This window comes from Elaeis guineensis, chromosome 2 (assembly GCF_000442705.2).
Source record: "Elaeis guineensis isolate ETL-2024a chromosome 2, EG11, whole genome shotgun sequence".
Classification (NCBI taxonomy): Eukaryota; Viridiplantae; Streptophyta; class Magnoliopsida; order Arecales; family Arecaceae; genus Elaeis; species Elaeis guineensis.
This window is the reverse complement of record NC_025994.2, coordinates 104,405,625-104,428,168: the sequence shown is the minus strand read 5'-3', so window position 1 is coordinate 104,428,168 and position 22,544 is coordinate 104,405,625. Positions and strand designations below refer to the sequence as shown.

The window sequence follows — 22,544 nt, the reverse complement described above, 5'->3', positions numbered from 1 at the left end:
ACCCAAGGCGCCAACGGATATGCAAAACGGAATAGGGTTATATATGTAATTTAACAATCGTTGTTTCATTTACTTTCCGGGAATCAGGAGAAGCCAAGCGTCCGAGACCGCCGAAGGATGATTCAAATGACCATTATACCCCTTCCGGTACCGCCCACGGCCACGATCGGGCGAAGTGGTCGCTTACGGGGATGGTCGGGGTAGAGACCGGTCAGTGGGGGCCGGGGAGCAGAACGGGACGGCATCCCCCACCACCCATTCCGCCCCTCTCGCACGTTCGACCCACACGTGCCCGCAGTCTCGTCCGCTGACGCGGCAGGGCCGTCTACTCGCCTCCACGTGTCACCGACTATAAAAATACGTTAAGAAGCCAAAAACCAATTTAGTCCCCCCCTTATCAACGAATTGCGGTAAGTCTCTCTCCTGCCTTCGCCGCCTGCTCCCTCTTTCTCCTCGTCGAGAAGAAAAGGGATATGGTTCCATAAATTTCAGAAAAAAAGAGACAGAGTGGAGAGAGAATTAGACATCTGAGCCCTGGAGCTATTGGAAGTCGGTCGATTAGGGTTCGGGATTTTTAAACCCTAGCTGGGGGAGAGAGATTTGGTGGGTGGGTGGGGATGGCGACGCCATTGGCAGGGGATGGAGTTCTGGCTTTGATGCCCCAGAAGCCGATGAATTCCATCGATCCGGCCTCGGCCTCGGCCTCGTCCTCGTCCTCGGCGCCCTCTTCCTCGAACGGATGCATCAAGAACTCGGCCCAGAAATATCCGATCCTGGTATTCTTGTATTTCCAGAAGGCAATGCGTTCGGAGCTCGAACGGCTCAACAGGGCGGCGGTCAAATTCGCCACCGACCGCAGCGGGGACGTGCAGTCGCTCGCGGAGCGCTGCCGCTTCCTCTTCGCCATCTACAAGCACCACTGCAATGCGGAGGACGAGGTACGGGTTCCTTATCTTTCTCTTCTTTGGGATAAGTGGCAAATTTTTAGGGCTTGATAGGTGAAAAAAGTTGTGGTAGGAGTCTTGGTGAATCGGTTAGGTTTTCATTACTATAAATAATTGTTTTTAGTGGATCTTGAAGCCTTTGATTGCTCGAAATTTGGATCTGAAAATTTTGACCAGGATGAGTGGGGTCAGCTTGCAAAAAAAATGGTGTAAATTAGTGCAAAGTACGAAATCATTTGGATTAAGAGGTACTAGAAAGGTTCTTTTATGAAATTTCTGAGCCTACGTAGCGTTTTTTTCCCCCTTTTTCGTTCTTTTATCAGTTTTGGGCTCAAATGAAGGTTCGGTTCGCATCTTGATTTTGCTGCTGTTTATTTATGTTCTGGGTTCCAAGATTTAATCCACCAACCGTAGAATATGCTGAAACCTCCCTTTCTTGGAATCGAAATATCATCATTTTGTGCTGCTAGTGATTGTGCGGTTTCAGCCAGCTGGCCGCCGTTCTAAAACTTATTTTTGTGGAATTGTACCTTGAAAGTTTGTAGATGTGGCAAATTGAACGTCTTTGTTAACCTCTAGTACGCCCTAAAAGGAAAAAATATCCCCAAAAAAGATGTGGAGCAAAACCGAGCAGAATGTGAAAATGGAGTCTGGCATAAAACCTTGCTGCCGCTGCGACCTTTCACTTTCTGACTCATATACTCTAGCATGTGGGAACAGCTTACACACAAATACATGGTTCTTGCCTACGTCTATAGAATTTGATAAACAAGAACTGCCGGAAATTATGGGGAAAAGTTTTCCATCTTTTTCCAGATAGCCACCTTTTTCTTCATGTCCACCTAATGGATTTCATCTGTGGTCCGATGATGCAGTGTTGCAGACATTCCGCATCATCCGATCACATGTTCACTGCACCCTTCAGTCTCGTAGCAGCCTTTTCTCCCTTTGGACAGCTGGTGCTAAGCAAAAAAGGACTTGATTCCTTGAAATCCTTCATATAGAAATCCAACACCTTAAGCTTAAAAGTGCTTTTCCATCACTGGCATGCTATAAGTATCTTGAGGAACCACCAAACAGCTTCTTTGGTCCTAAAACTGCTCTCCATAATTGTGATATCATAAGATAATGCCTTGTTATCTTTTTTATAGTTATACAAGCTAGTTGTCCTCTTCTTCCAAATTCTCTTACTTTCTGCTCTGCCCCTTACTTTGCCCTTGAAGTCCATGGCTAAATATAGCAGATTGCTGCACATTTGCTTCCACACTCAGTTTTTAACAGTTGTTTTCTCTTGGCTTACAATGTTTTCTAGTTTGTAATTTTTTGAATTCCTCCAAACTTCTTCCTTCACAAATAAGTTGAAGTTCAACAGGATTTACTTTAAGGGTTACTCTTTCCAGTATGGCTTATCTGCCTCTAAAAATGCAAGGATTTCTTGCATCTGATTCTTGAGGTGATTAAGATGAGTATTGGGTTTCTTTTGTTGATCTTGCATTTATTGTATACTTGTATGTTGTTGATATACTATGATCTAATAATTCGACATTGGCTTCTTCTTGCATGATTGCTTCTTCATGTTGCCGGAGCCTCTTATATTGTTCCATATCTATCACTATCCAACATCCATAAAAACCCAGAAATTACAATAAAAAAAAATGTAAGAAAAAAAATCTCTGGCAAAATAATGATCCTGCATAGTTTACAAGTGGATCTCCCTAGGAGGATTGGCAAGACATTGTTCTTTGTTTTAATTCTTTTTCTAATGTAACTTTGAAATGTCAGTTTTGATTATTTGGAGTCAAAATCCTCAGAATCAAATATCACATGCAATATTATACTTAGCGGGCACAGTTCTTGTCATCTCAATAAAAGAAATGACATTTAGTGTTTCTTTTTTTGTTCTTCATGAGGTTGCAGCAGATATCCAAGCATCTGTTGTTGACAAATGCCAATGAAAAGCCTAACTGTGTTATATAGATCAAAAATGGTGTAATGGACAATTGGTCAATCATAAGCATAAGATTAGTTATGCTAAGATGGTGATGCTTGGGTGCATGCATGGTAAAGTGGGGAAAAGTAATTAAAAGGTATAGAGAATTAATACATATGTCAGTGGTAGAGGATAAAGTGAGGAAAAAACCTGTGATATTTTGGACTTATTTGGTAGGCCGCAATGGTTCTTATGAGTGTTTTAATTTGTTTATTTTTGTGGACATGGGGGTTAATTATTGTGAGGGAGCATCTCAAGAAGAGATTATTTGTTTGGATTTGGAATATAAAAGAAGAGACTAATGAGTTTTGGATATGTATAATAAGAAAAAGGTTTTTAAGTTAATTCATACTATGGATTCAGGCCATTGATAAAGGATGCCTATAAAGTAGGTATGTGGGGTGGACTCAAAATTAGATAATTATGTTTATTTTTCCTTCTGGATGAGCCAAGCATATTTGATCTTGTGGTAACCTAGTTGGACAACCTTCTTTGCCTTCATCTACAACATGATAATATGGTTGGATGAAGTTGACCCTAGTTGGCTCTTGTGCACTCCGTATAATGGCATACCAAAACCTTACTGGCTAAATTGTTCTAAATACTTAATCAATTCTTATCTTCTTTTTTTTTTTTTTTTCTTTGAAAAGTTTCTCTTGAAGGACAAATATATAGGTTCTTCCTTTTAATTTATTTACAGTTGAAATCTTTTTATGTGAATATGAAATAAAGTAAAATAAATTGCTAAGGTTTATACTGAACACCAAGTTGCTTTTTTTTTTTTTTGGGGGGGGGGGGGAGGAAGGGAGAATCTGTGCATAATTGTAGATCCTACAATGTATACTTAAATCTTTCTAATACCGCTACTTTGGGGTTAAAATAAACAACCTATGGTTTGCTGTACCGATCCGTACTATCTGATACGGGGTATACCATACCGTACTGATCTTGTACTATACCGACACTCGGTACACCGTCTCATACCATATTGAATTGTGTACCAACACTACAATAAGATAGCACTGGTACGTGGTCTGGTACCGAAATGGCGAATCTTGAAACAACCTATGGTAGTTAGAATGCTTGCTACAATTGCATCCAAAAAAAATAATTTGGTTTTAATGATCAATTTTTCCCTTCTATGACAGGTTATCTTTCCAGCTCTTGACATCCGTGTCAAGAATGTAGCACGGACATACTCTCTCGAGCATAAAGGGGAGAGTGATCTTTTTGATCAGTTGTTTGATTTGTTAAGCTCGGATGTGCAAACTGACAGTTTTCGAAGAGAACTTGCTTCCTGCACTGGAGCCATTCAAACATCTCTTAGTCAGCACATGTCTAAGGAAGAGGAGCAGGTACTATCTTTCTAATTCTCATATTGAATGTTAGGATATAAATCATTTTACTGAATTTACTTCCTGCTGTACAAAATGAGAAAAGGTGCTAGAGAATTTATAGCTTACTTACACGGGGTCATTATGACACTTGCAATAATCAATGTAAATCTATGAAGCATGGACATGGATGTAGAATAAGGATACAACATGAGATGGATATGCTAATATGACAAATTTTGAAAGAGTAGGATATGATACGACTAGGATATGTCAAGTAATATTTATACATGTACATGTATAAATATATGTGTATGCATGTGTATAAAATACACATCTACTCACATAGACACACATGCATATGTATGTATATAAGAAAAGTTGGTAGGATATCAAAATAACATAATTCATGCTTGGTATTGTAGCATAACTTTTACAAGCTCATTACCATCATTATTTCGTAGACCACAATTCATACTTTATATTTTCATACTAATATCAATAGGCTACAAAATGGACTTCCTCCCTCATTTTTCTAAAAAATTTTTTGTAAAACAGGATACTTGATGCAAATATCGGAAGGGTATCTGAGGAGTATCCAATGACTATCATTATCTGATAAGGGTTTGAAGTATCCTTGCTTCTTAGATGTAAAGTTTCTAACTGACCTGATTGCTATGACTTATGTCATTCACTTTAAAGACTATAAGATCATTTTACTTTTATAGCCTCACGTGTTTACATCCTGCTGTGATAGGAACTTTGTCTTGCTAGGATTTGTGCTGGCATAGAGCACTGGCATATTGCCGGCAAGACTGAAACCAGCATCCTCAAATTAATATGCCAGTCACTAAAGATGACCCTATATGAAATCTTTCTCATCTAAAAATAATTCTCGCATAAACTCAAGTGGATTAGTAGAATGTTGAATTTTTAAGATAACATCCACTTTCCTAATCCAATCTATATAAGATCTTGCAATGCTGATCAAGTCAGAGTATTAAATTTGAAATGAAGATCACTAAAAAGGGCCTTGTATGTCATCCTTCCCATCTGAAGTCAATCCTCTGATAAATTCAAGTGGGTTAATGGACTGTTCAATTGTCAAGATATCCTCCACTTTCCTCATCTAGTTGGTGAGAGGTTTTGTAATGGTAATTAAGTTGAGTATTATTCTTGCAAGGGTGATTTAATCAAGGATCACAATTCAAGAAAAAGAAATTAGTATTTTATGGCTCATACCTTATGAACTTACTGAAATGGTTGTATCAAAGGATAAAGAATTAAAGACAATATGTTGCAAGGATTGATTGTTGTTCGCCTATGTGTTGCTAAGTCCCGTTATATCCAATTTCACTGTACAAATCGAAGTCTCTTGTTGACTATGTAATTTGAAAGGCGTGCCAGATCGTTAATTTGATGGGCAGTTAAAGGTGCTAATTTATGCTTTTTTAGTTGATTGGAATATGTGGCTTTCTTGCTGGGTTCCAACGTGTGTCAAACAGATCACACCGAAGAAATGAAATAACAACAAAATATTGCTTCGAGGACATGAAAAATCATTAAAGAGTTTTGCACTTGTACAAGTCAAAAATGGTGCCAAAGCAAGGCATTTGCAGTAAAGCTGGCACCAAGACAACAAAAATGGCATAAAAGAACAATACCTCAAAATAGCTTGGTAAATGCGTAAAAGGGTTTATGATGACCCTATTGTTTTATTTCATGGTGGTCTGAACAATTTGTAAGAGAACAACTAATGCAGCACAATATGCAATCAATAAGTACTATGACCAATTAGGTTATACCAAGCATCGAAGGAACCAACAGATTCACGGGCGAAGATTTTAGCAAGAAAATGCTTTTGGCAGATTTTCTTATAAATTTTCTATTAGGGACAGTATCAAATTTCAGCCAGTTTCCATATTTATAATAGAATAATTCTAGTATGTTTTCTTATAGTTGAATCCTATTTTGAGCGTGATTCTATATTGGGTTTAATGCTTGAATTAGGGTCAAGGTATTTTGTCCAATAAATATGTGCATGATACATTGTAAGGGGTAGCATTTGAGATATTAATGAAATTCTTTTTGAGAGAATTTCTTTCACCAAGTGAAGGATTCTTCAATCCAGTTTTCTTCTATTCACGTGTTGATCTTCAAAGCATAACCTCGTCGATCAAATCACCTCTTCTTCCTTTTTTTCCGCTGCATCATCAACCCACTGGATTCTAATTTTTCACCATGCATAGATGCCTTGATAGATCTCTAAAAGAAGAGTATAAGAGTAGTAAAACTTTAGATGATGTTAGGGGTTTGCTGATAATCTTAAATCCAAGTTGGATAATGTTAAAAATCCAGATGAAGGAAATATAGCTTGAATAAGCTCTGCAGTTATTGGAGCAATAGAAATGAGCAGCAAGAAGATGGATTCCAAAAGTTTCCTGCAATGCTTTGTTGGGTGATATAAATTTTCTGCTATGAATCTTCTTGCTTCCAATCATAGAATCCCTACCATTTCAACTTCTGGCAAACTTCTACTGTTGGCTCAATTTGCTGCTTCAAAGGTGACATCAATGGATAAGTTTGATGGTAGCTAATTGATGACTAAACGGCCAGATTGATGAACTGGAGCTCCAATTATTGCTTGTGATAAACAAGGACAAGAGATAACTAGATTTGACACTCCTTTCATGGTAATATGGGAAAACCAAGGGCAAACAGACTAAATATACAAAATCAAGGTGGTAAGTACAACACCAACTGCACAAAAGAGTGGTACATGCAAAGTTGATTTGTAGCAAGATTCAAGTGTCAGTGCTGATGGGCATGTGGGCTAGTGTTGCAGCGCCAAAACAAATAAAAGCTTAAAAATTGGCTGAGCACCAAACGATATTGAGCCATTTTGATCTGTGCTGGCTTGACGGAGGTTGACACCCTGCAAGGTATTGCTTCATACATGTGTACACAGTGCCCAGCACTTTGCCGGCATAGCACAACATGGTCAGCATTTGAATCCTATACTTGGTCATTGACAATCCACATCTGCATTCTGGTTATATGTTCCAATATTTTGCACCATTACCTATCCTTGATTCCACGTTGGAAAATTTTTGCTTAGTTCTTGTGGACGAGAAGTCCTTCATCAGTCAATGACATAGACCAAGTGTCTGATATTGAACATCAATAATCAGTTTCAAAGTTCATACATCAGGTTCAGGAGATTGACATGTGAATGTTAAATTTAAGTGTTTTGGTTATCAGGTTCGACGAGCATTGATAGATTAGTTGTTTCCACAAATCTATGGAAAACCGGTCCTATGTTCTCTCTGTACTGCAAGAGAGCAATGAGTAAGAGTTAGTGAACAAGTGATTTTGTTAGCTATGAATTCCTTATTCACTTCTAGGTTATTACTTTTGTTTCTTCTGCCTCACAGTTCAATATGTTGGACTTACCTATAAATTCCATTCATAATATCATATGTTATTCTCTGCCGATGAAACATTTGTAGCCAATTACGAGTGTTTACTAAATGTTTGCTAGTGTTACAGGTATACCCCTTGCTTATTGAGAAGTTTTCATTTGAAGAGCAGGCTGATTTGGTCTGGCAGTTTTTATGTAGTATCCCTGTGAATATGATGGCAGAATTTCTTCCCTGGCTTTCAGCTTGTATTTCACCTGATGAACATCAAGATATGTTAAAATGCATGTGCAAGATAGTACCAGGAGAAAAGCTTCTTCAAAAGGTAAGAATGGCTTTTTTTTAAAGAAAAAAAAATCTACTTGTAATCCTTCAAACAGGCTGCATTTGACATTAATTGCAAAATAATGAAGGTTATATTCAGCTGGATGGAAGGAAAAGGCACTACAAACATGGGGCAGAGTTACTGTGATGATTCTCAACTACAGAGCAATCTCAGATGTGGGCCTGGCAAGTTGGTTGATTACACTGAGAACTACACATGTGCAAGTGGACATTCCAATATTGGAAAGAGGAAACATACAGCATCAGAATGCAGTGCTGTTGATGTTCGGGGGTTGCACCCAATAGACGAGATATTGCATTGGCACAATGCTATCAGAAAAGAATTAAGTGATATAGCAGAAGAAGCAAGAAAGATTCAACTTTCCAGTGATTTTTCTGATTTGTCTGCCTTCAATGCAAGACTACAATTTGTCGCTGACATATGCATCTTCCATAGGTATAAGGCTTCTTGATCACTTTTTTTAGCAAGAAAATTTCATTGGAAATTTTAACAGGCAGTAATTTATCTTAGATAATGAGCACCCAGTATTGGCTGGTTAAAAGGCAGGATGCTAGTACTGCTTATGTAACTGCTGCTTTCATATTTGTATTTTTTTTTTTCAAATTCGTTTATTTGCCAAGTATTTTGCTTTTGCCATTCTGATTGCCTTGGCCACTACTATTGCATGAATATGGATGTGGGTTTCAGATTTGGGCTTTTGCATCATAAAAGAAAAGGGCTATCATGTCAATTTTTTTCTTAGAAAAAGAAATTCTAGCCAAACAAAGCTTCTATCATTTGTTGTTCCTGAAGTTTAGGACTCCTTCAATGACCCTTGTTGCATGTGGAATATGGTCCATGTTAGACTCCCAAACCATGTATAAACAGAGCAATATGTGAATTTAAAAAAAAATGTTGGAATAAGACATGCGTTTTATCGTGGGATGTGCTAGTCTTGGTCACCACCCACACATGCTGCTACTTCCAATGCATGATATAAAATAGAATAAAATATCGGAAGTTGAACTTGAATGACAGCCCTCGAAGCATGTTCTCTTTTTCTTTTTTTCTTTTCAATAACCAGGTTTCTTTTACACTTGGACAGTATTGCTGAGGATCAAGTCATATTTCCGGCGGTAGATGGGGAAGTCTCTTTTGTGCAGGAGCATGCAGAAGAACAAAGTCAATTTAACAAGTTCAGGTGTTTAATTGAACAGATTCAAAGTGCAGGAGCAAATGTAACTTCTGCAGAATTCTGCTCTGACTTATGTGCACATGCTGATGGAATAATGGACACCATTCAGAGGCACTTCTGTAGTGAGGAAGCAGAGGTAAACTTATTATTGACAACATAGACTTCATGATACTTGTGAAATTTGGGCTGACATTTCTGCTTCCCCCCTTCTTCCTCTAGGTTCTTCCTCTTGCCAGGATACATTTTTCTCCTGAGAAGCAGCGGCAACTTCTGTACAAGAGTATATGTGTGATGCCACTGAAACTGTTAGAGCGTGTTTTACCATGGTTCATCTCAAAGCTAAGCGACGAGGAGGCAAGGTCCTTTCTCCAGAATATGCATCTGGCAGGTTGTCAATTCATGCATCATATTTTCATGTCTTTATGTATTCTGCATGATTTTTTTAAAAGGCTTTTTTCATTCAGCTATTAAAGTCATATGAGACATTGCTGTATGTGTGGTGCAGCTCCATTATCTGAAACTTCACTTGTTACTCTTTTCTCTGGATGGGCATGCAAGGGTCGATCCCAGGATATTTCCAGTCCTGGCAAGTTCATATGTTTGACTTCCAAGGCAATTGGTTGCTGTCTTTTAAATGAGCAAAATGAGTTAGAAGAAGGTTGCAATCAAATGGTCTGTGCATGTGCTTGTCCGCTTAGCAATAAGGACAAATCATCACTTCTGCAATGTGAGAAAGATGCTAGGCCAGTTAAACGATGCAACTTCTCAGAGACATGTGGACATGCTAATGAAAATGGTCATTCAGAGACAGTTGAAAATGAAAAATCATCATGTAGCCAAAAGCCTTGCTGCGTACCTGGGTTAGGAGTTGATAACAGCAACTTAGGGATAAGTTCACTGGGTGCTGCAAAGTGTCTGCGTTCATTGTCTTACAATTCTGCTGCTCCTTCTCTAAATTCTAGTCTCTTTAATTGGGAGACAGACTTTATGTCATCTAATACAGAAAAAACTGTGAGGCCAATTGACAACATCTTCAAATTTCATAAAGCAATCCGCAAAGATTTGGAATATCTGGATGTTGAATCAGGAAAGCTTATAGATTGTGATGAGGCTTTTCTTCGGCAGTTCAGTGGGAGATTTCGTCTTTTGTGGGGTCTATATAGAGCTCATAGTAATGCTGAGGATGATGTTGTATTTCCAGCTTTGGAATCAAGGGAGACTCTTCATAATGTGAGCCATTCATACACTCTAGACCATAAGCAGGAGGAAAAGTTATTTAAAGATATATCTGAAGTTCTTTCAGAGCTTTCACAATTGCATGATAGCTTGGGAAAGACAAATGCTAAAGCTGATGCAGCTGGAAGTGACTTCAATTCTTCTGGCGAGGGTATTGATTGGAGAAGGAAACAAAATGAGCTTGCTACGAAGCTTCAAGGCATGTGCAAATCTATTCGGGTGACTCTGGATCATCACGTTTTTAGGGAAGAACTTGAGTTGTGGCCATTGTTTGACCAACATTTTTCTGTGGAGGAGCAGGATAAGATTGTTGGTCGCATAATTGGAACAACAGGAGCAGAGGTTCTCCAATCAATGTTACCGTGGGTTACTTCTGCACTTACTCAAGAAGAGCAGAACAGGATGATGGATACATGGAGGCAGGCAACCAAAAACACAATGTTTAATGAGTGGCTAAATGAATGGTGGAAGGGTGCTCCTGTATCATCACAGGATGCAACGGAGTTTTTTGTTATTTCAAAAGGTTTTTTCTTTGCTTTTGTTATTCTGAAATTTGTGAAGTTTGTCTATCCAAATATAGAGGCAGCATGTTGACATTCTATTTTGTATGCAAATTATTATGTTTACTCTTCTTTTGTTGTCTTAGGAACTGGATACCAAGAAAGTGTCGACCAAAGTGACCAGATGTTCAAACCTGGCTGGAAAGATATATTTCGGATGAACCAGAATGAACTTGAGTCAGAGATACGGAAGGTTTCTCGAGATCCAACGCTTGATCCACGAAGAAAGGCATATCTTATTCAAAACCTCATGACAAGGTTTGTTGTACTAACTACTGTTTATATGCGTCATAAGTTTTTGTTCACAAGTTCTGTAATAAGCTGAAAATGGTTTTTGCAGTCGCTGGATAGCTGCACAGCAGAAGTTACTGCAAGCAAAAACAGAGGAAACAACAGAGGGGGAAGATGTACCTGGATGCTCTCCGTCATTTCGAGATTCAGAAAAGCAAATGTTTGGCTGTGAGCACTACAAAAGAAATTGCAAGCTCCTTGCTGCGTGTTGTAATAAGTTATTCACATGCAGATTCTGCCATGATAAAGTCAGTGATCATCCAATGGATAGGTATCACTCTCATTTCCACTTAGGTCCATGTAGAGATGAACACTTAACAACTTATCTGAAAATAAAAATATGCTATATATAAAGTTGTAAGATGAAAATTCTAAGATAAGTTGAACCTATTCAGAAATATGAAGACTTAGGATTTGTGGATGAAAGTGTTTAAAATATTTTCTACTGTAGATCGGTTATAACATGTTGGTTTCTAGTGGTGTTCTTGATATTTCTCTTCAATTATCTGCAAAAGTAATGTATGGAGAACATAATTTAAAATAAGGAGCTGAATAATTAATGCAACCAATTTTTATAACTCTACTTGTGTTCATTAATTTTATTCTTAGATAGACCTTTTTTATTGTAACGATAATTTGTTGGCGTTTTGAGGGGTTTTGTGATAGTTGGAGATCGTTGGGTAAATGAGCTCAGGATCTATTGGTATGCTGGAGCCACAGAGGAATTATAGGTCTTGGTCCTTAGAAAGAGAGCCATCTTCTCACGTTGCAAACTACATTGTGAGCATGGAAAGAAGTAGACAACTGTAGTGGTTTATCCTAGGGCAAATTGGACAGGCAGAAAGATAATTGCTATTGTTCTTAGTCTGGGATTATGTCTACGGTTGCTGCCTGCTATAGTAAGGAAGATGATATTTTTTCCCTCTTTTTTGGAGAAGGCATGACAATCAATTCTTGTTCTTCTTATTGATCTAGGTTAAGCTAGACTCCTGTTTGGCATTGGGAATAAGAATGCAAATTTATTCGGCTGGGTCTTGTTTCAACATTATCTATATCCAACCTGAAACTAATTTGATTGGAAGATGGTTGGAATCTGTTTTCAAATGTGTTAGGTAATTTTGATTCTGATAAGTGAAAGGCTTTGACAACTTGAAGATAGGTTTCAGGGTTATGATGCAATCTTTGGAACACTAGGTCACACTATCAAAGAGCATGTAATAACTACTAGAAGGAAATATGATATGATTAGATTATCATGAACCACATGGAGAAGATTACAAGAGATTATTGCAATCTTGAAAGTAAAGTTGCTTCTGTTGGATAGCAAGTAAAATCAAAGGTAATGTGTGATCCATCATCTGCTACTTTATTGAAGAAGAGCAGCTTGCAATGCCTTGAAAAAAACTAAAACAGCCTATCTTTGATCTGTGATAATTATATGCTGAACTTCCCAATGGAAATTAAATTTTACCGAAATCAATGCTAGAGTAAAACAATCATTTTCATGAATATGAGGTCTTCCAGCCTTCGTGGGATTTCTTGAGTCATCTTGGTCAAGGATTTGATTTACAGGAATCTCCATTACATTCTTACAGATCTGCTGCAGAATAGGTTTGCTTATTTCATGTCTTAAGGATGGTAAAACATGAGTCCAAGGAATCATGGTAATCAAGCTGGCTATACAAAATAAAAAGTAGGAAATAGGAATTTTGCAAAAATTGCTTGATGCTAATTGTTGACGAGGTTAGACAAATGTTTGACGGATATTGCATGACATTGGGAGTGTTTGACATGCAAGTGAAGGAACTCTATTGTTGTTAAGATATGAAGCAATAGACATTTCTGTATTGGTTGTGGCCATGGGGCATAGAATCACTTTGTACGGATTATCAATATGGCGAATGTCCAATTTGCCAGTGCAAAGCCAAGGGTTGTACAGGTATGTGGTATGTCCCATTTACTGGTTGGACTATAAGCAGACAGGGGAAGGTTAGGTGGTCATGCAAGAAGAGATGAAAATCGCTATAAAGAGCCAATTCTTTTCTTGAACTGCTAGCAATCTCTATTCATTGGATCCCATTGTCATCATTTGAGCAGTATGTGTTGAGCACACTAGAGAATTCTACTAGTTATTCTGGTCAATAAGGATGTAGGAGTTTGAGGAGGTGATGACAATGGGGTATTGGGCTGGCTGGCCTTCCTGCTGACATTTAGGATGATAAGTTTTTGAGTGCACACCATTGAGCAAAAGTGCTAGTTGGCATTACAAATCAAGGATCAAAAAAAGGCATGGTAGCATCAGAAAGGCACCTTTCAAATCCTGGATGACAAAACTATTCAATAAGCTAGTGGTTTGGTAGCAGACCAAATCACTAGAGGCTAGAAAGCTTGCACGGAAACTTGGCATGCTTTAGCTGTGGGAGACGAGGCATAAAGGTAGTACACGTCCAACTCGGTGTTTGAATGTTGTAGTTGGAGAGTATGACAAGTATGGGTTGGGCATGTATCAATGCTTTGAGGAGGATGATGGAATCTTAGGCTAATCAAGTGAACATTAGTGGCATAGCTTAGCTTTGCACATCACGGCAACATCATTCTTTAGTAATCAACGCTGCGAGCATGACAAACCTTGTCTCTTAAGGCTGGTATTGGAAGTTGTCTTTGGGAGACCAATGAGGTTCTACGGTGTTGTCTCATTTTGCAGGTTGATCATGTGTCAATTGCAAGAGTGTTTTTGGGTGAGCATGTATGACCCATGGTGCCAATACTGTGAGCTTAAATGATGATGGGATATTGGGCTAGCCTTCCAACTGACATTTAGGATGATAAGTTTTTGACTGCACACAATTGAGCAAAACTGCTAGTTGGTGTTACAAATCAAGGATCAAAAAAAGCATGGTATCTTCAGAAAGGTCCCTTTCAAATCCTGGATGACAAAACTATTCAATAAGATGGTGGTTTGTTAGCAGACCAGATCACTAGAGGCTAGAAAGCTTGCACTGAAACTTGGCATGCTTTAACTCATGGGAGACTCGGCATAAAGTTAGTACACAACCAACTTGGTGTTTGAGTGTTCTAGTTGGAGAGTATGACAAGTATGGGTTGGGCATGTATCAATGCTTTGAGGAGGACGATGGAATCTCAGGCTGATCAAGTGAACATTAGTGGCATAGCTTAGCTTTTCACACCACAGCAACATTGTTCTTTAGTGATCAACACTGAAAGCATGACAAACCTTGTGTCTAAAGGCTGTTATTGGAAGTTGTCTTTGGGAGACCAAGGAGGTTCTACAATGTTGTCTCATTTTTTGCAGGCTTATCATGTTACCAATTGCAAGTGTTTTTGGATGAGCAGGTATGATCTGTAGTGCTGATACTGTGAGCTTAAATGATGGTGGATTTTGGACAAGGAAGGGTCGTAGTTGTGATTTGAGGCAACCACTATACTTTCTCTTATAGCAGGTGATAGTTTCGTCTGCCTTCAGGAAGAAAGAAGAGATGAGAGAAGCTAGGAAGGAGACAAGGAAGAGACAATGGGGAAGCAAAGAGAGAAAGAGAAGGATCCGGTCTCCTGCACTAGTCACTAGCAAACCATTTCCCTCTCATGTTGGGACCTTTAAAGTCAATTTTACTCTCTCTTTTTTTAATGTAAATGAGACATGTGTGATGACCATATCTGGTGAAGTTCCTTGGGGCTTTAATGGAGTAGAAATAAGGGTGTTAAAGTTTCCATAGAGGTTTCACATCTCAATACTAGTACCTTTTTGGCAGGGTACAACATGACATGGTATTGCCCCATGTTGGGATGTGATAAAGATGCGAAATTGGAATGCCCATACTTTGTGTCAATACAATACCATTTGGAGCCACTGTGGCATATCGGTTTTGGCATTACGGTAATTGATATGATGCGGTATGCTTGAGATGGATGCTGTGGTTCAATATTTAAAACCGTGGTTTCTGTTTTGCATAAATATAAAAATCTTTTTTTTTCTTTGTCAACTTCATTTTGGTTTTGTCATTTTTGATCTTGTGCTGATATGTGGTCTGATGTAGCATGGCTGCATCTATTAGTGGTACCAATATTCAGCAAAGTATCTGAAAAACAGATTAAATTTACTTACAGATGTAATTTTTTCTCTGGGAGGTCCCAAGTAGGATGTAATTGCATCAAGAAAAGTGAAATAATCAATCGTAAATACTTGTAGGAAACAACTAAGGACCCATTAGATATGTAGCATGCTTTTCCAATCGTGTGATTATTTGGCCGATCGGTGAATGTTGGCTTAAGGCTTTGGCTCTTTTTAATGCTTAAACCGTAGTTAGAGTTATATCCTTAAGGGGTAAGAAGTTCATATTGGATCAGTTAAGAAATATTCTACAACTTGCCTTCAGGATTCATGCAAGCTAAGCTAGATGATGTTTGTTGTGTAAAGGTCCTCACACCTACATGTTTTGAAATATGGTCCCTGTGGCAGCATATGCACCTGCATATGCGGATGTGATCTTGTGATTGCATCTGATTGGTGTTGGGCCATATAGTGAGGCACCACCAAGGGCCTCTCTCATAGGTCAAAAAACTTGCTTATGCGGTCCAACTCCTACACATATGGACCATGTGGACAATTGCTTCAAGTCACTTCCTATGGAAAAATATTGACTATACATTGTCCTTTTGAAAATTGGTAGTTTATATACATTATATCCGGGCTAACAGGTAGGCACATTAAGCTTAGTTTTCTACTAAGCCGTGCATCTTTTTGCTCTCTCCTTTTTTCTTTTTTTTTGTGAGATTGTTCATCATTTGATAATTTGTAAATTTGAACATAGTAAGGCAATATTTCTTTTGAAGGCTAAATGCTATATTATGCTTCAAAATAGGCTCTCAAATAAGTATAGAAGTGTAACTTAATATTCTTACTTTTCTTTTTTAATGTATTATTTTTTTCCTTCCTTTATCTATATCTATGAATTGTATTTATTTTTACTATCTTTTGAATGCCAACTTGATAGGTTCCTCCATATGTACCTATATACTGTGTATGCACTATAGGGTACCTCAACCAGCTAGATACTGCAGTTGGTTTTTAAAACTTTACACACATGGGAAACCAAATGGAGTTAGGCATAACCATCTGTAGTCCCTCGAAATTTGGCTGGTAGTTTTGATATTAGTATACACTTAAATGAGGATTAGTGATGAGAATCACTATCACCATATGTGAGCTCATAATTACTTTGTCCGAGATTATGAGTTGATTGATGTTCCCAATCTACATAAACAATTCACTTTTAGTAATGACATATTCTGACTTTATTTAGGTTATTTAGAGTTTGGAAAGTATGAGTGCAACTGCTAATTTTGTGGTTCATTGTTGAAAGCTTGCCTTTCTTCATATTTGACTACAATTTAATTTTAGCTGCTTGTAGTAGTGATAGAGACTGCTCACTTCATCAAGATTATTAGAGTTTTGTTCATGCAAGCCCTGATTAGTTTTTGATCAGCCACTTAATTATTTTCAATTGCATCTGACTTTGTAGGCCATAAGCCTTGTATTTGGAGAGTTATAATTAGTTGCTTAAATCTTGTGACACTAATTCTCCTTCAATTTGTTCCGTGAACAGTTATTGGATAACTTTGAGTTGTCACCAAACTTTGATATCTTTCAATTAATTGATGATAGCTTTCAGCAAGGATTTAGGTCCCAGCGGGATGTCCCGCGGGATATCGGGATAGGTACCATCCCATGTGTCAGGACAAGGCTGTCCCACTAGCGTCTCAACATCCTAATTGGAATGTCTTGGGATATCTTCTATCTCAAGTGTCAGGACAGACTGAGACGGCAGTGTTTCCTGTTCTATAGAAAAATTGGAACAGCCCCGTCTTACGGGATTTAAAACCTTGGCTACCAGATTTTAGTATGTTTGAATGGGAAAATAATAGTCATAAATGATAACAGAGAATGTTGATAATATGCCTGACTTTATGGTTGTATTTTCTGCAGAAAAGCAACAACTGAAATGATGTGTATGCGATGTCTTAAGATTCAACCAGTTGGCCACATGTGCAAGACCCCCTCATGTGATGGATTCTCGATGGCCAAATATTATTGCAATATCTGCAAATTTTTTGATGATGAAAGGTACTTTTGAAGCTTGACTACTGTTCTCAAGGATCATATACTGGCATGGAGAAGTGTGCATGTTTATGAACTGGCTTCAACTGATCTTTTTTAATGCTGGTGCAATGCAATTGTTGCAATTGTTATGAGTTGGTTTTTAGATTGCTTATTGCAGAATCTCTTTAATTTTCTATATATTCATCTAGAAAATTAAAAATTGTGTTTCTCTGAAGTCTGAATTGTGGTTGATAGCCTGGTAAGTGCTAGACAATTCCTCTAGTTTAGTTTGTCTGTTTGTAATTTGTTCCACATAGATGAAGAATCTCTGTATTTCAATGAATGATTGGGATGTCTTTTGCCTATCTTCCTGTCTCTATAATGTAACCAAAGAACAGGTCACAATAATGAAATGTGGAGTTGAAGATAATGAAGGCAAGGAGAAAATTCTTCTACATAGTTATTGTTAACGTTTGCTTGCAGAGAACAATAATAATGATTTTAAGCTTCCTAAAAATGTTTCCACACCATTGGACAAATTTGATGACATCAAAATGATTGTTTGGAACTTTGTTCTTAGAAATTCTGACTTAGATGAAATTGCTCTGTTTTATAAGTCTATTATATTGACCAACCAGCTAAGAAACGCATCACTTTTTTCATGATTACAAAAAATTCTAAATCAGTCTAAATTGGCAAGGATGGTTTGGGTGAGGGAGGATTTGAATTTGTGTCACATAAACTTGGGTACATATTTTAGGTGCGAATGTGTGTCTAAATGTGAGATCCTTCCATTATCTAAGAATTTCTTCTTATAAAACTTTACCTAGTGTCACACCAGCACCCATAGGAAGTGTCTTGTTAATATAGGTTGGAATGGTGACATGATTTTTTTTTTCTTGGCATGTTTTCTGGTAAAATCTTGAGGATTGTATCCAAAATTGGTTTTTTGCCTTATAAGTCTGTAAGATCTGAGGGTGGCCCCTATCAATATTTGACTTTTTCCTTTCTTTTCTGTTTTTCAAGTTCCCAAGATTAGCTGAACATTGGTGACGTCCTCCCTTGTTGTTTTAGAATTTGTTAGGCATTAATTTAATTTTTTAACCTGCACTGTGTTAATGCTAGGGCATCTACGGTTCCCCCAGCTGGCAACTAGCTAAACCCCGACCACAAATCCTCCCAACACCCCCACACCCTCCCCCCCCCCCCTTCTCCCCAAAAAGAAAAAAAATAAATAAATAAATCCTCAGCTGAATAAACAAAATGAATAAACTTTATTTATTAATATGGATTATTAATTTGATTTTGTTTATTAATATTAATAAACTTCACCTGGCATCTATACACCCAATCTCCCTTCCAGCTGCCTGACCAAAACAAAGTGAAAAATAATACAGGGAAGCAATAAAAACAATTAATAAATTTGGATGTCTTCTCAAAAGAAGAATATTCATGTAAAGTATCTAAAAGTGCAATCTTTTGTTTCAGGACTGTGTATCACTGTCCATTTTGCAACTTGTGTCGTGTTGGAAAAGGACTTGGTGTTGACTTCTTTCACTGCATGAAATGCAATTGTTGCTTGGGAATGAAATTAGTCACGCACAAGTGTCAGGAGAAAGGATTAGAGACAAACTGTCCTATATGTTGTGATTTTTTATTTACATCGAGTGCAGCAGTAAGAGCTCTACGCTGTGGCCATTTCATGCATTCAGCATGTTTTCAGGTACATCATTCTCAGTCATGCTAAACTTCTTTTAAGACAGGAATTTTTTCTCATTCTGTGAGTCCATGTCTTTCTTGTCTTATTAAAATTATAATGAAGTTGATTGCTAATCAGGCTTTCCCAATTTTTCTGCAGGCATACACTTGCAGTCATTACACTTGTCCGATATGTAGCAAATCATTGGGAGACATGACGGTAAGATATCATTATATCTTGTTTCTTAATCAGGAAAAGCATAATTACTTTTTTTGTCCAAGTAGTTTCAAAGTCTGTCTTATTTTGGATGGACTGCAAGGAAAGAAGGGTAAATTTCAGATAATAAATAATGGGTTTGATCAAATGCTAAAGGTTAGGTCTGTCCCAAGTTTGCCCTTCCCAGGACCCTGGATTGTCAGGACAATAACTGGGTAATGACCTTTTTAAAGAAGGGGATCTGGTCCTTCAGAAGATGTGGTCCTTACAAGTTTGCCCTTCCCAGGACCCTGGATTGTCAGGACAATAACTGCATAATGACCCTTCTAAAGAAGGGGATCTGGTCTTTCGTAAGATGTGATCTTTAATTCCTTTTATTTTGATAGCCCATAAAATAGAAAATGATATTTCGGACTGGCTGCTACTGTTGTATTCTGTGCATGCATGTGCACTTTAGCGTTTGAGCGGCAAGTATTGCAATTTTTTATTACACATATACTAGTATTGTTCTTGCATGTTCAGATGTTCATGTTAAATCACCAAGATGGGCTGTTGTTATCAGAGTACTCAGATATTTTATTTTTCCAGTGACTAGATACACGAGCTTGATGAATTGTTCAGATATATTATTGGTAGCAAATTTGTATAGCTGCATTTTCAAATTTGCTGGCATTTCTCTCACTTTTCTGACACATCAAGGCAGGAAATTTAATCATTTTCTTAGACTTTGGCATTTATTTGTGCCTCTAATGCTTATTGCTTAGTACCTAATATCAATAATTATAATATAATCAACATTTTAACATTATTAATATCTGTCTCAAGCTCACCTAAAACTCAAATCAACCTAACTATGAGCTTGAACCTCTTCAGCTATATGGACCTACATGAGAGAGGGATACGTTTTGTGGTTCCAGAATGCTAAGATAGCTCATATATGTAACCATACAATAACAAGGAGGCTGTATATGCAGCCACACAGTGATAAGTGGGCCTTTTCAGTCCCTATACATATGACCTTATACAGGCAATGCAGTGTGGTCAAGGAACCATATATGCGTATGCTGGTGCATAAGCAGTATTGTGTGCTGCATTTTATCAAATTGCATCCCTTTGTTAAGGAACATTTTGAAAAATAATGATGATCATTTCGAAAAATAATTGATGGAGAGATTAAGAGGCTGTTTTTATTCATAAAATTGTGAGACACCTAATGTTGACAGGTTTTATGTGCTTTCTATGATTCTTTTTCTCCTCCCCTTTTGTAATTCTGTACAGTCATTACTTCAGGTCTTTCATGTTCTGGTTTTATCATCATTGACCTCATTCACAAAATAGAAGGGAAGTTGAGGAAATGGCGTTCTGTAAGTTGGGGGGATGTTCAGAGACTGAATTTCTTCTGCCATCAAAATTGCCTATGTCCATGGTGGGCCATTCTTCATGATTACCCTATTGCTAATTGGTGTATGGGTATGTGAGCAAGCAAAGTTGGACGGGGAAATTCATTCGATGTTTCTTCTTCTATCTTCCATAAACCATGTGATGATTAATTTATGCTTCATGCTGATTCATTCTCTTTATGCTGATTATTTGTCTCACCGTGTGGTGCTAAAACCATTACCACCCGCAATTTTTACTTCTTGCTGATCAGCACCTTGCTGACTTTATTTCTGTACGCAATCCCTTTAGAAACTCAGAACAGACCTTGGCATCACAATAGTTAATACCCAAACTACCCTCCATCTGTTTTTCCCATCATTATTTTGATCTTGATAGCTTGCCATCAATTGATGCTACATGCTGTTAGGAACTTTTAGAATACTTGTAATCAAATTATTTTTTGATTAGGAAACCCAATTAAGTCTGACAGAGGAGGCCTAGAATAACAATTAATTACTTTTGAATCTTACATCTAAATTCAGCCACCATACACACATCCCACGTCATTACTCTAGTTGAGTTTGATTGGTGTTTGGTTAACAATTATATCATAACAGATGGTGGACAAGCCCGCCTCCTGGTGTCTTTCATATTTTTACAATCGTAATACTTGTGAAACCCAGGCCACCTCTAATTGGTGAGCAGTGAAATTCAAGTTCAGTTCTTGATCTGTGGCCTGTCTGGCATCTTCAACTTAGTTGGTTCAAAACTGAGTGCTTTTATTGGACATTTCCATGTCACTAAATTGTCCTTCATGTGTGTTTTAGAGAAACATGTTTCAGCTATGATGGAGTTAAGGGTCGAGCCTTTGCCTGTCCGGTTAACAAAATTTTACATATGCATTTAACTTTTTCATGTGTAATGTATTACTTGAGGTTTCCCATACGGTGCTCCAGATCATCTCTCTCTTGCCTTCCATCCTTTTTTTTGTTCTCCTTTTAACTGTATAAAGAAAATACCCAGTCTACCTAAATGCAAGTGCGAGAGTCCAGCTGGTAGAAATTAGCTATGGCATGCACCAACTCAAATTATCACTCTGGCGTTTTCTTCCCTCCGCGCCCCCACCCCCTCCCTTGTCCTTTATGGTAATTGAGATATAAACATATTAATGTATTTATTCAGGTTTATTTTGGCATGCTTGATGCCTTGTTAGCTGCTGAAGAACTTCCCGAAGAGTACAGAGATCGATGTCAGGTGTGATTTAATCATAATATTTCTGTTTTTTTCGGGGCAGGTAATTGACAATGGCTAAATAATTACTAGTTGTATTTCAGGATATACTATGCAATGACTGTGGTAAAAAGGGGACGGCACGCTTCCACTGGCTATACCATAAATGCAGTTTTTGTCCGTCATATAATACGAGGGTAATAAAGGCTGATTCTTCTATGTGCTCCACATCAAATTAATGAGGGGTTTGCCTTGCTTTTCTTTGAGTTATTTTCCCCAGGTGTAAATAATATTCTTATACCAACTATGTGTAGTTTTTTTCTGTAATGTACGCACCAGTTCATAGCGAATTCATTTTTCACACGAATTGAGAGAATACAGTGGCTCTGTCCAACACTTTTTGCACAATCAGATCAACAAACAACAGGTTTTTCACAATAAGATCAATAAACAAAATTTATTACTCAGAACTTTGAGCTTAAACCCTGTCCGATCTAACAGGCATTAGGTCCCATCTAACAGGCAATAGGTCAAGTTTTGTTTGCCAAGGTTTTGGTTTTTGTTTTTGTTTCCCTCCACCTTTCTTCTTTCCTCTTTCACGAAATGT

General features: G+C 37.8%; 1 protein-coding gene across 4 annotated transcripts; it reads left to right on the top strand.

Annotated features, from left to right (window-relative positions):
* The first annotated feature begins 385 nt into the window (after positions 1 to 385).
* On the top strand, positions 386 to 22,313 carry LOC105045423 (zinc finger protein BRUTUS). Of its 4 annotated transcripts, XR_003801755.2 has the most exons (15): positions 386 to 938; positions 4,083 to 4,289; positions 7,818 to 8,012; positions 8,101 to 8,468; positions 9,118 to 9,343; positions 9,427 to 9,595; positions 9,713 to 10,966; positions 11,090 to 11,261; positions 11,344 to 11,565; positions 17,299 to 17,436; positions 18,901 to 19,135; positions 19,271 to 19,330; positions 20,618 to 20,797; positions 21,890 to 21,961; positions 22,042 to 22,108. XR_003801755.2 is itself a non-coding variant. In XM_010923701.4 (14 exons), exons 1-14 carry the CDS (start codon positions 618 to 620, stop codon positions 22,174 to 22,176), a joined length of 3,774 nt encoding a protein of 1,257 aa, XP_010922003.1. In that variant the 5' UTR covers positions 387 to 617; the 3' UTR covers positions 22,177 to 22,313. The 4 variants fall into 4 exon arrangements, 2 of the variants coding, with proteins under 2 accessions (XP_010922003.1, XP_073108593.1); XR_012138982.1 differs by lacking the exon at positions 22,042 to 22,108 and having other exon boundaries at positions 20,618 to 20,753; XM_010923701.4 differs by lacking the exon at positions 20,618 to 20,797 and having other exon boundaries at positions 387 to 938; positions 22,042 to 22,313.
* The last annotated feature ends 231 nt before the right edge of the window (positions 22,314 to 22,544 follow it).

Excerpts from the sequence above, each read along its gene's own strand:
- LOC105045423 (XM_010923701.4), top strand. The coding sequence starts at position 618 with ATGGCGACGCCATTGGCAGGGGATGGAGTTCTGGCTTTGATGCCCCAG. Across the intron at positions 939-4,082 it reads ACTGCAATGCGGAGGACGAG|GTTATCTTTCCAGCTCTTGA; the intron begins GTACGGGTTCCT and ends CTTCTATGACAG. Across the intron at positions 4,290-7,817 it reads TGTCTAAGGAAGAGGAGCAG|GTATACCCCTTGCTTATTGA; the intron begins GTACTATCTTTC and ends CTAGTGTTACAG.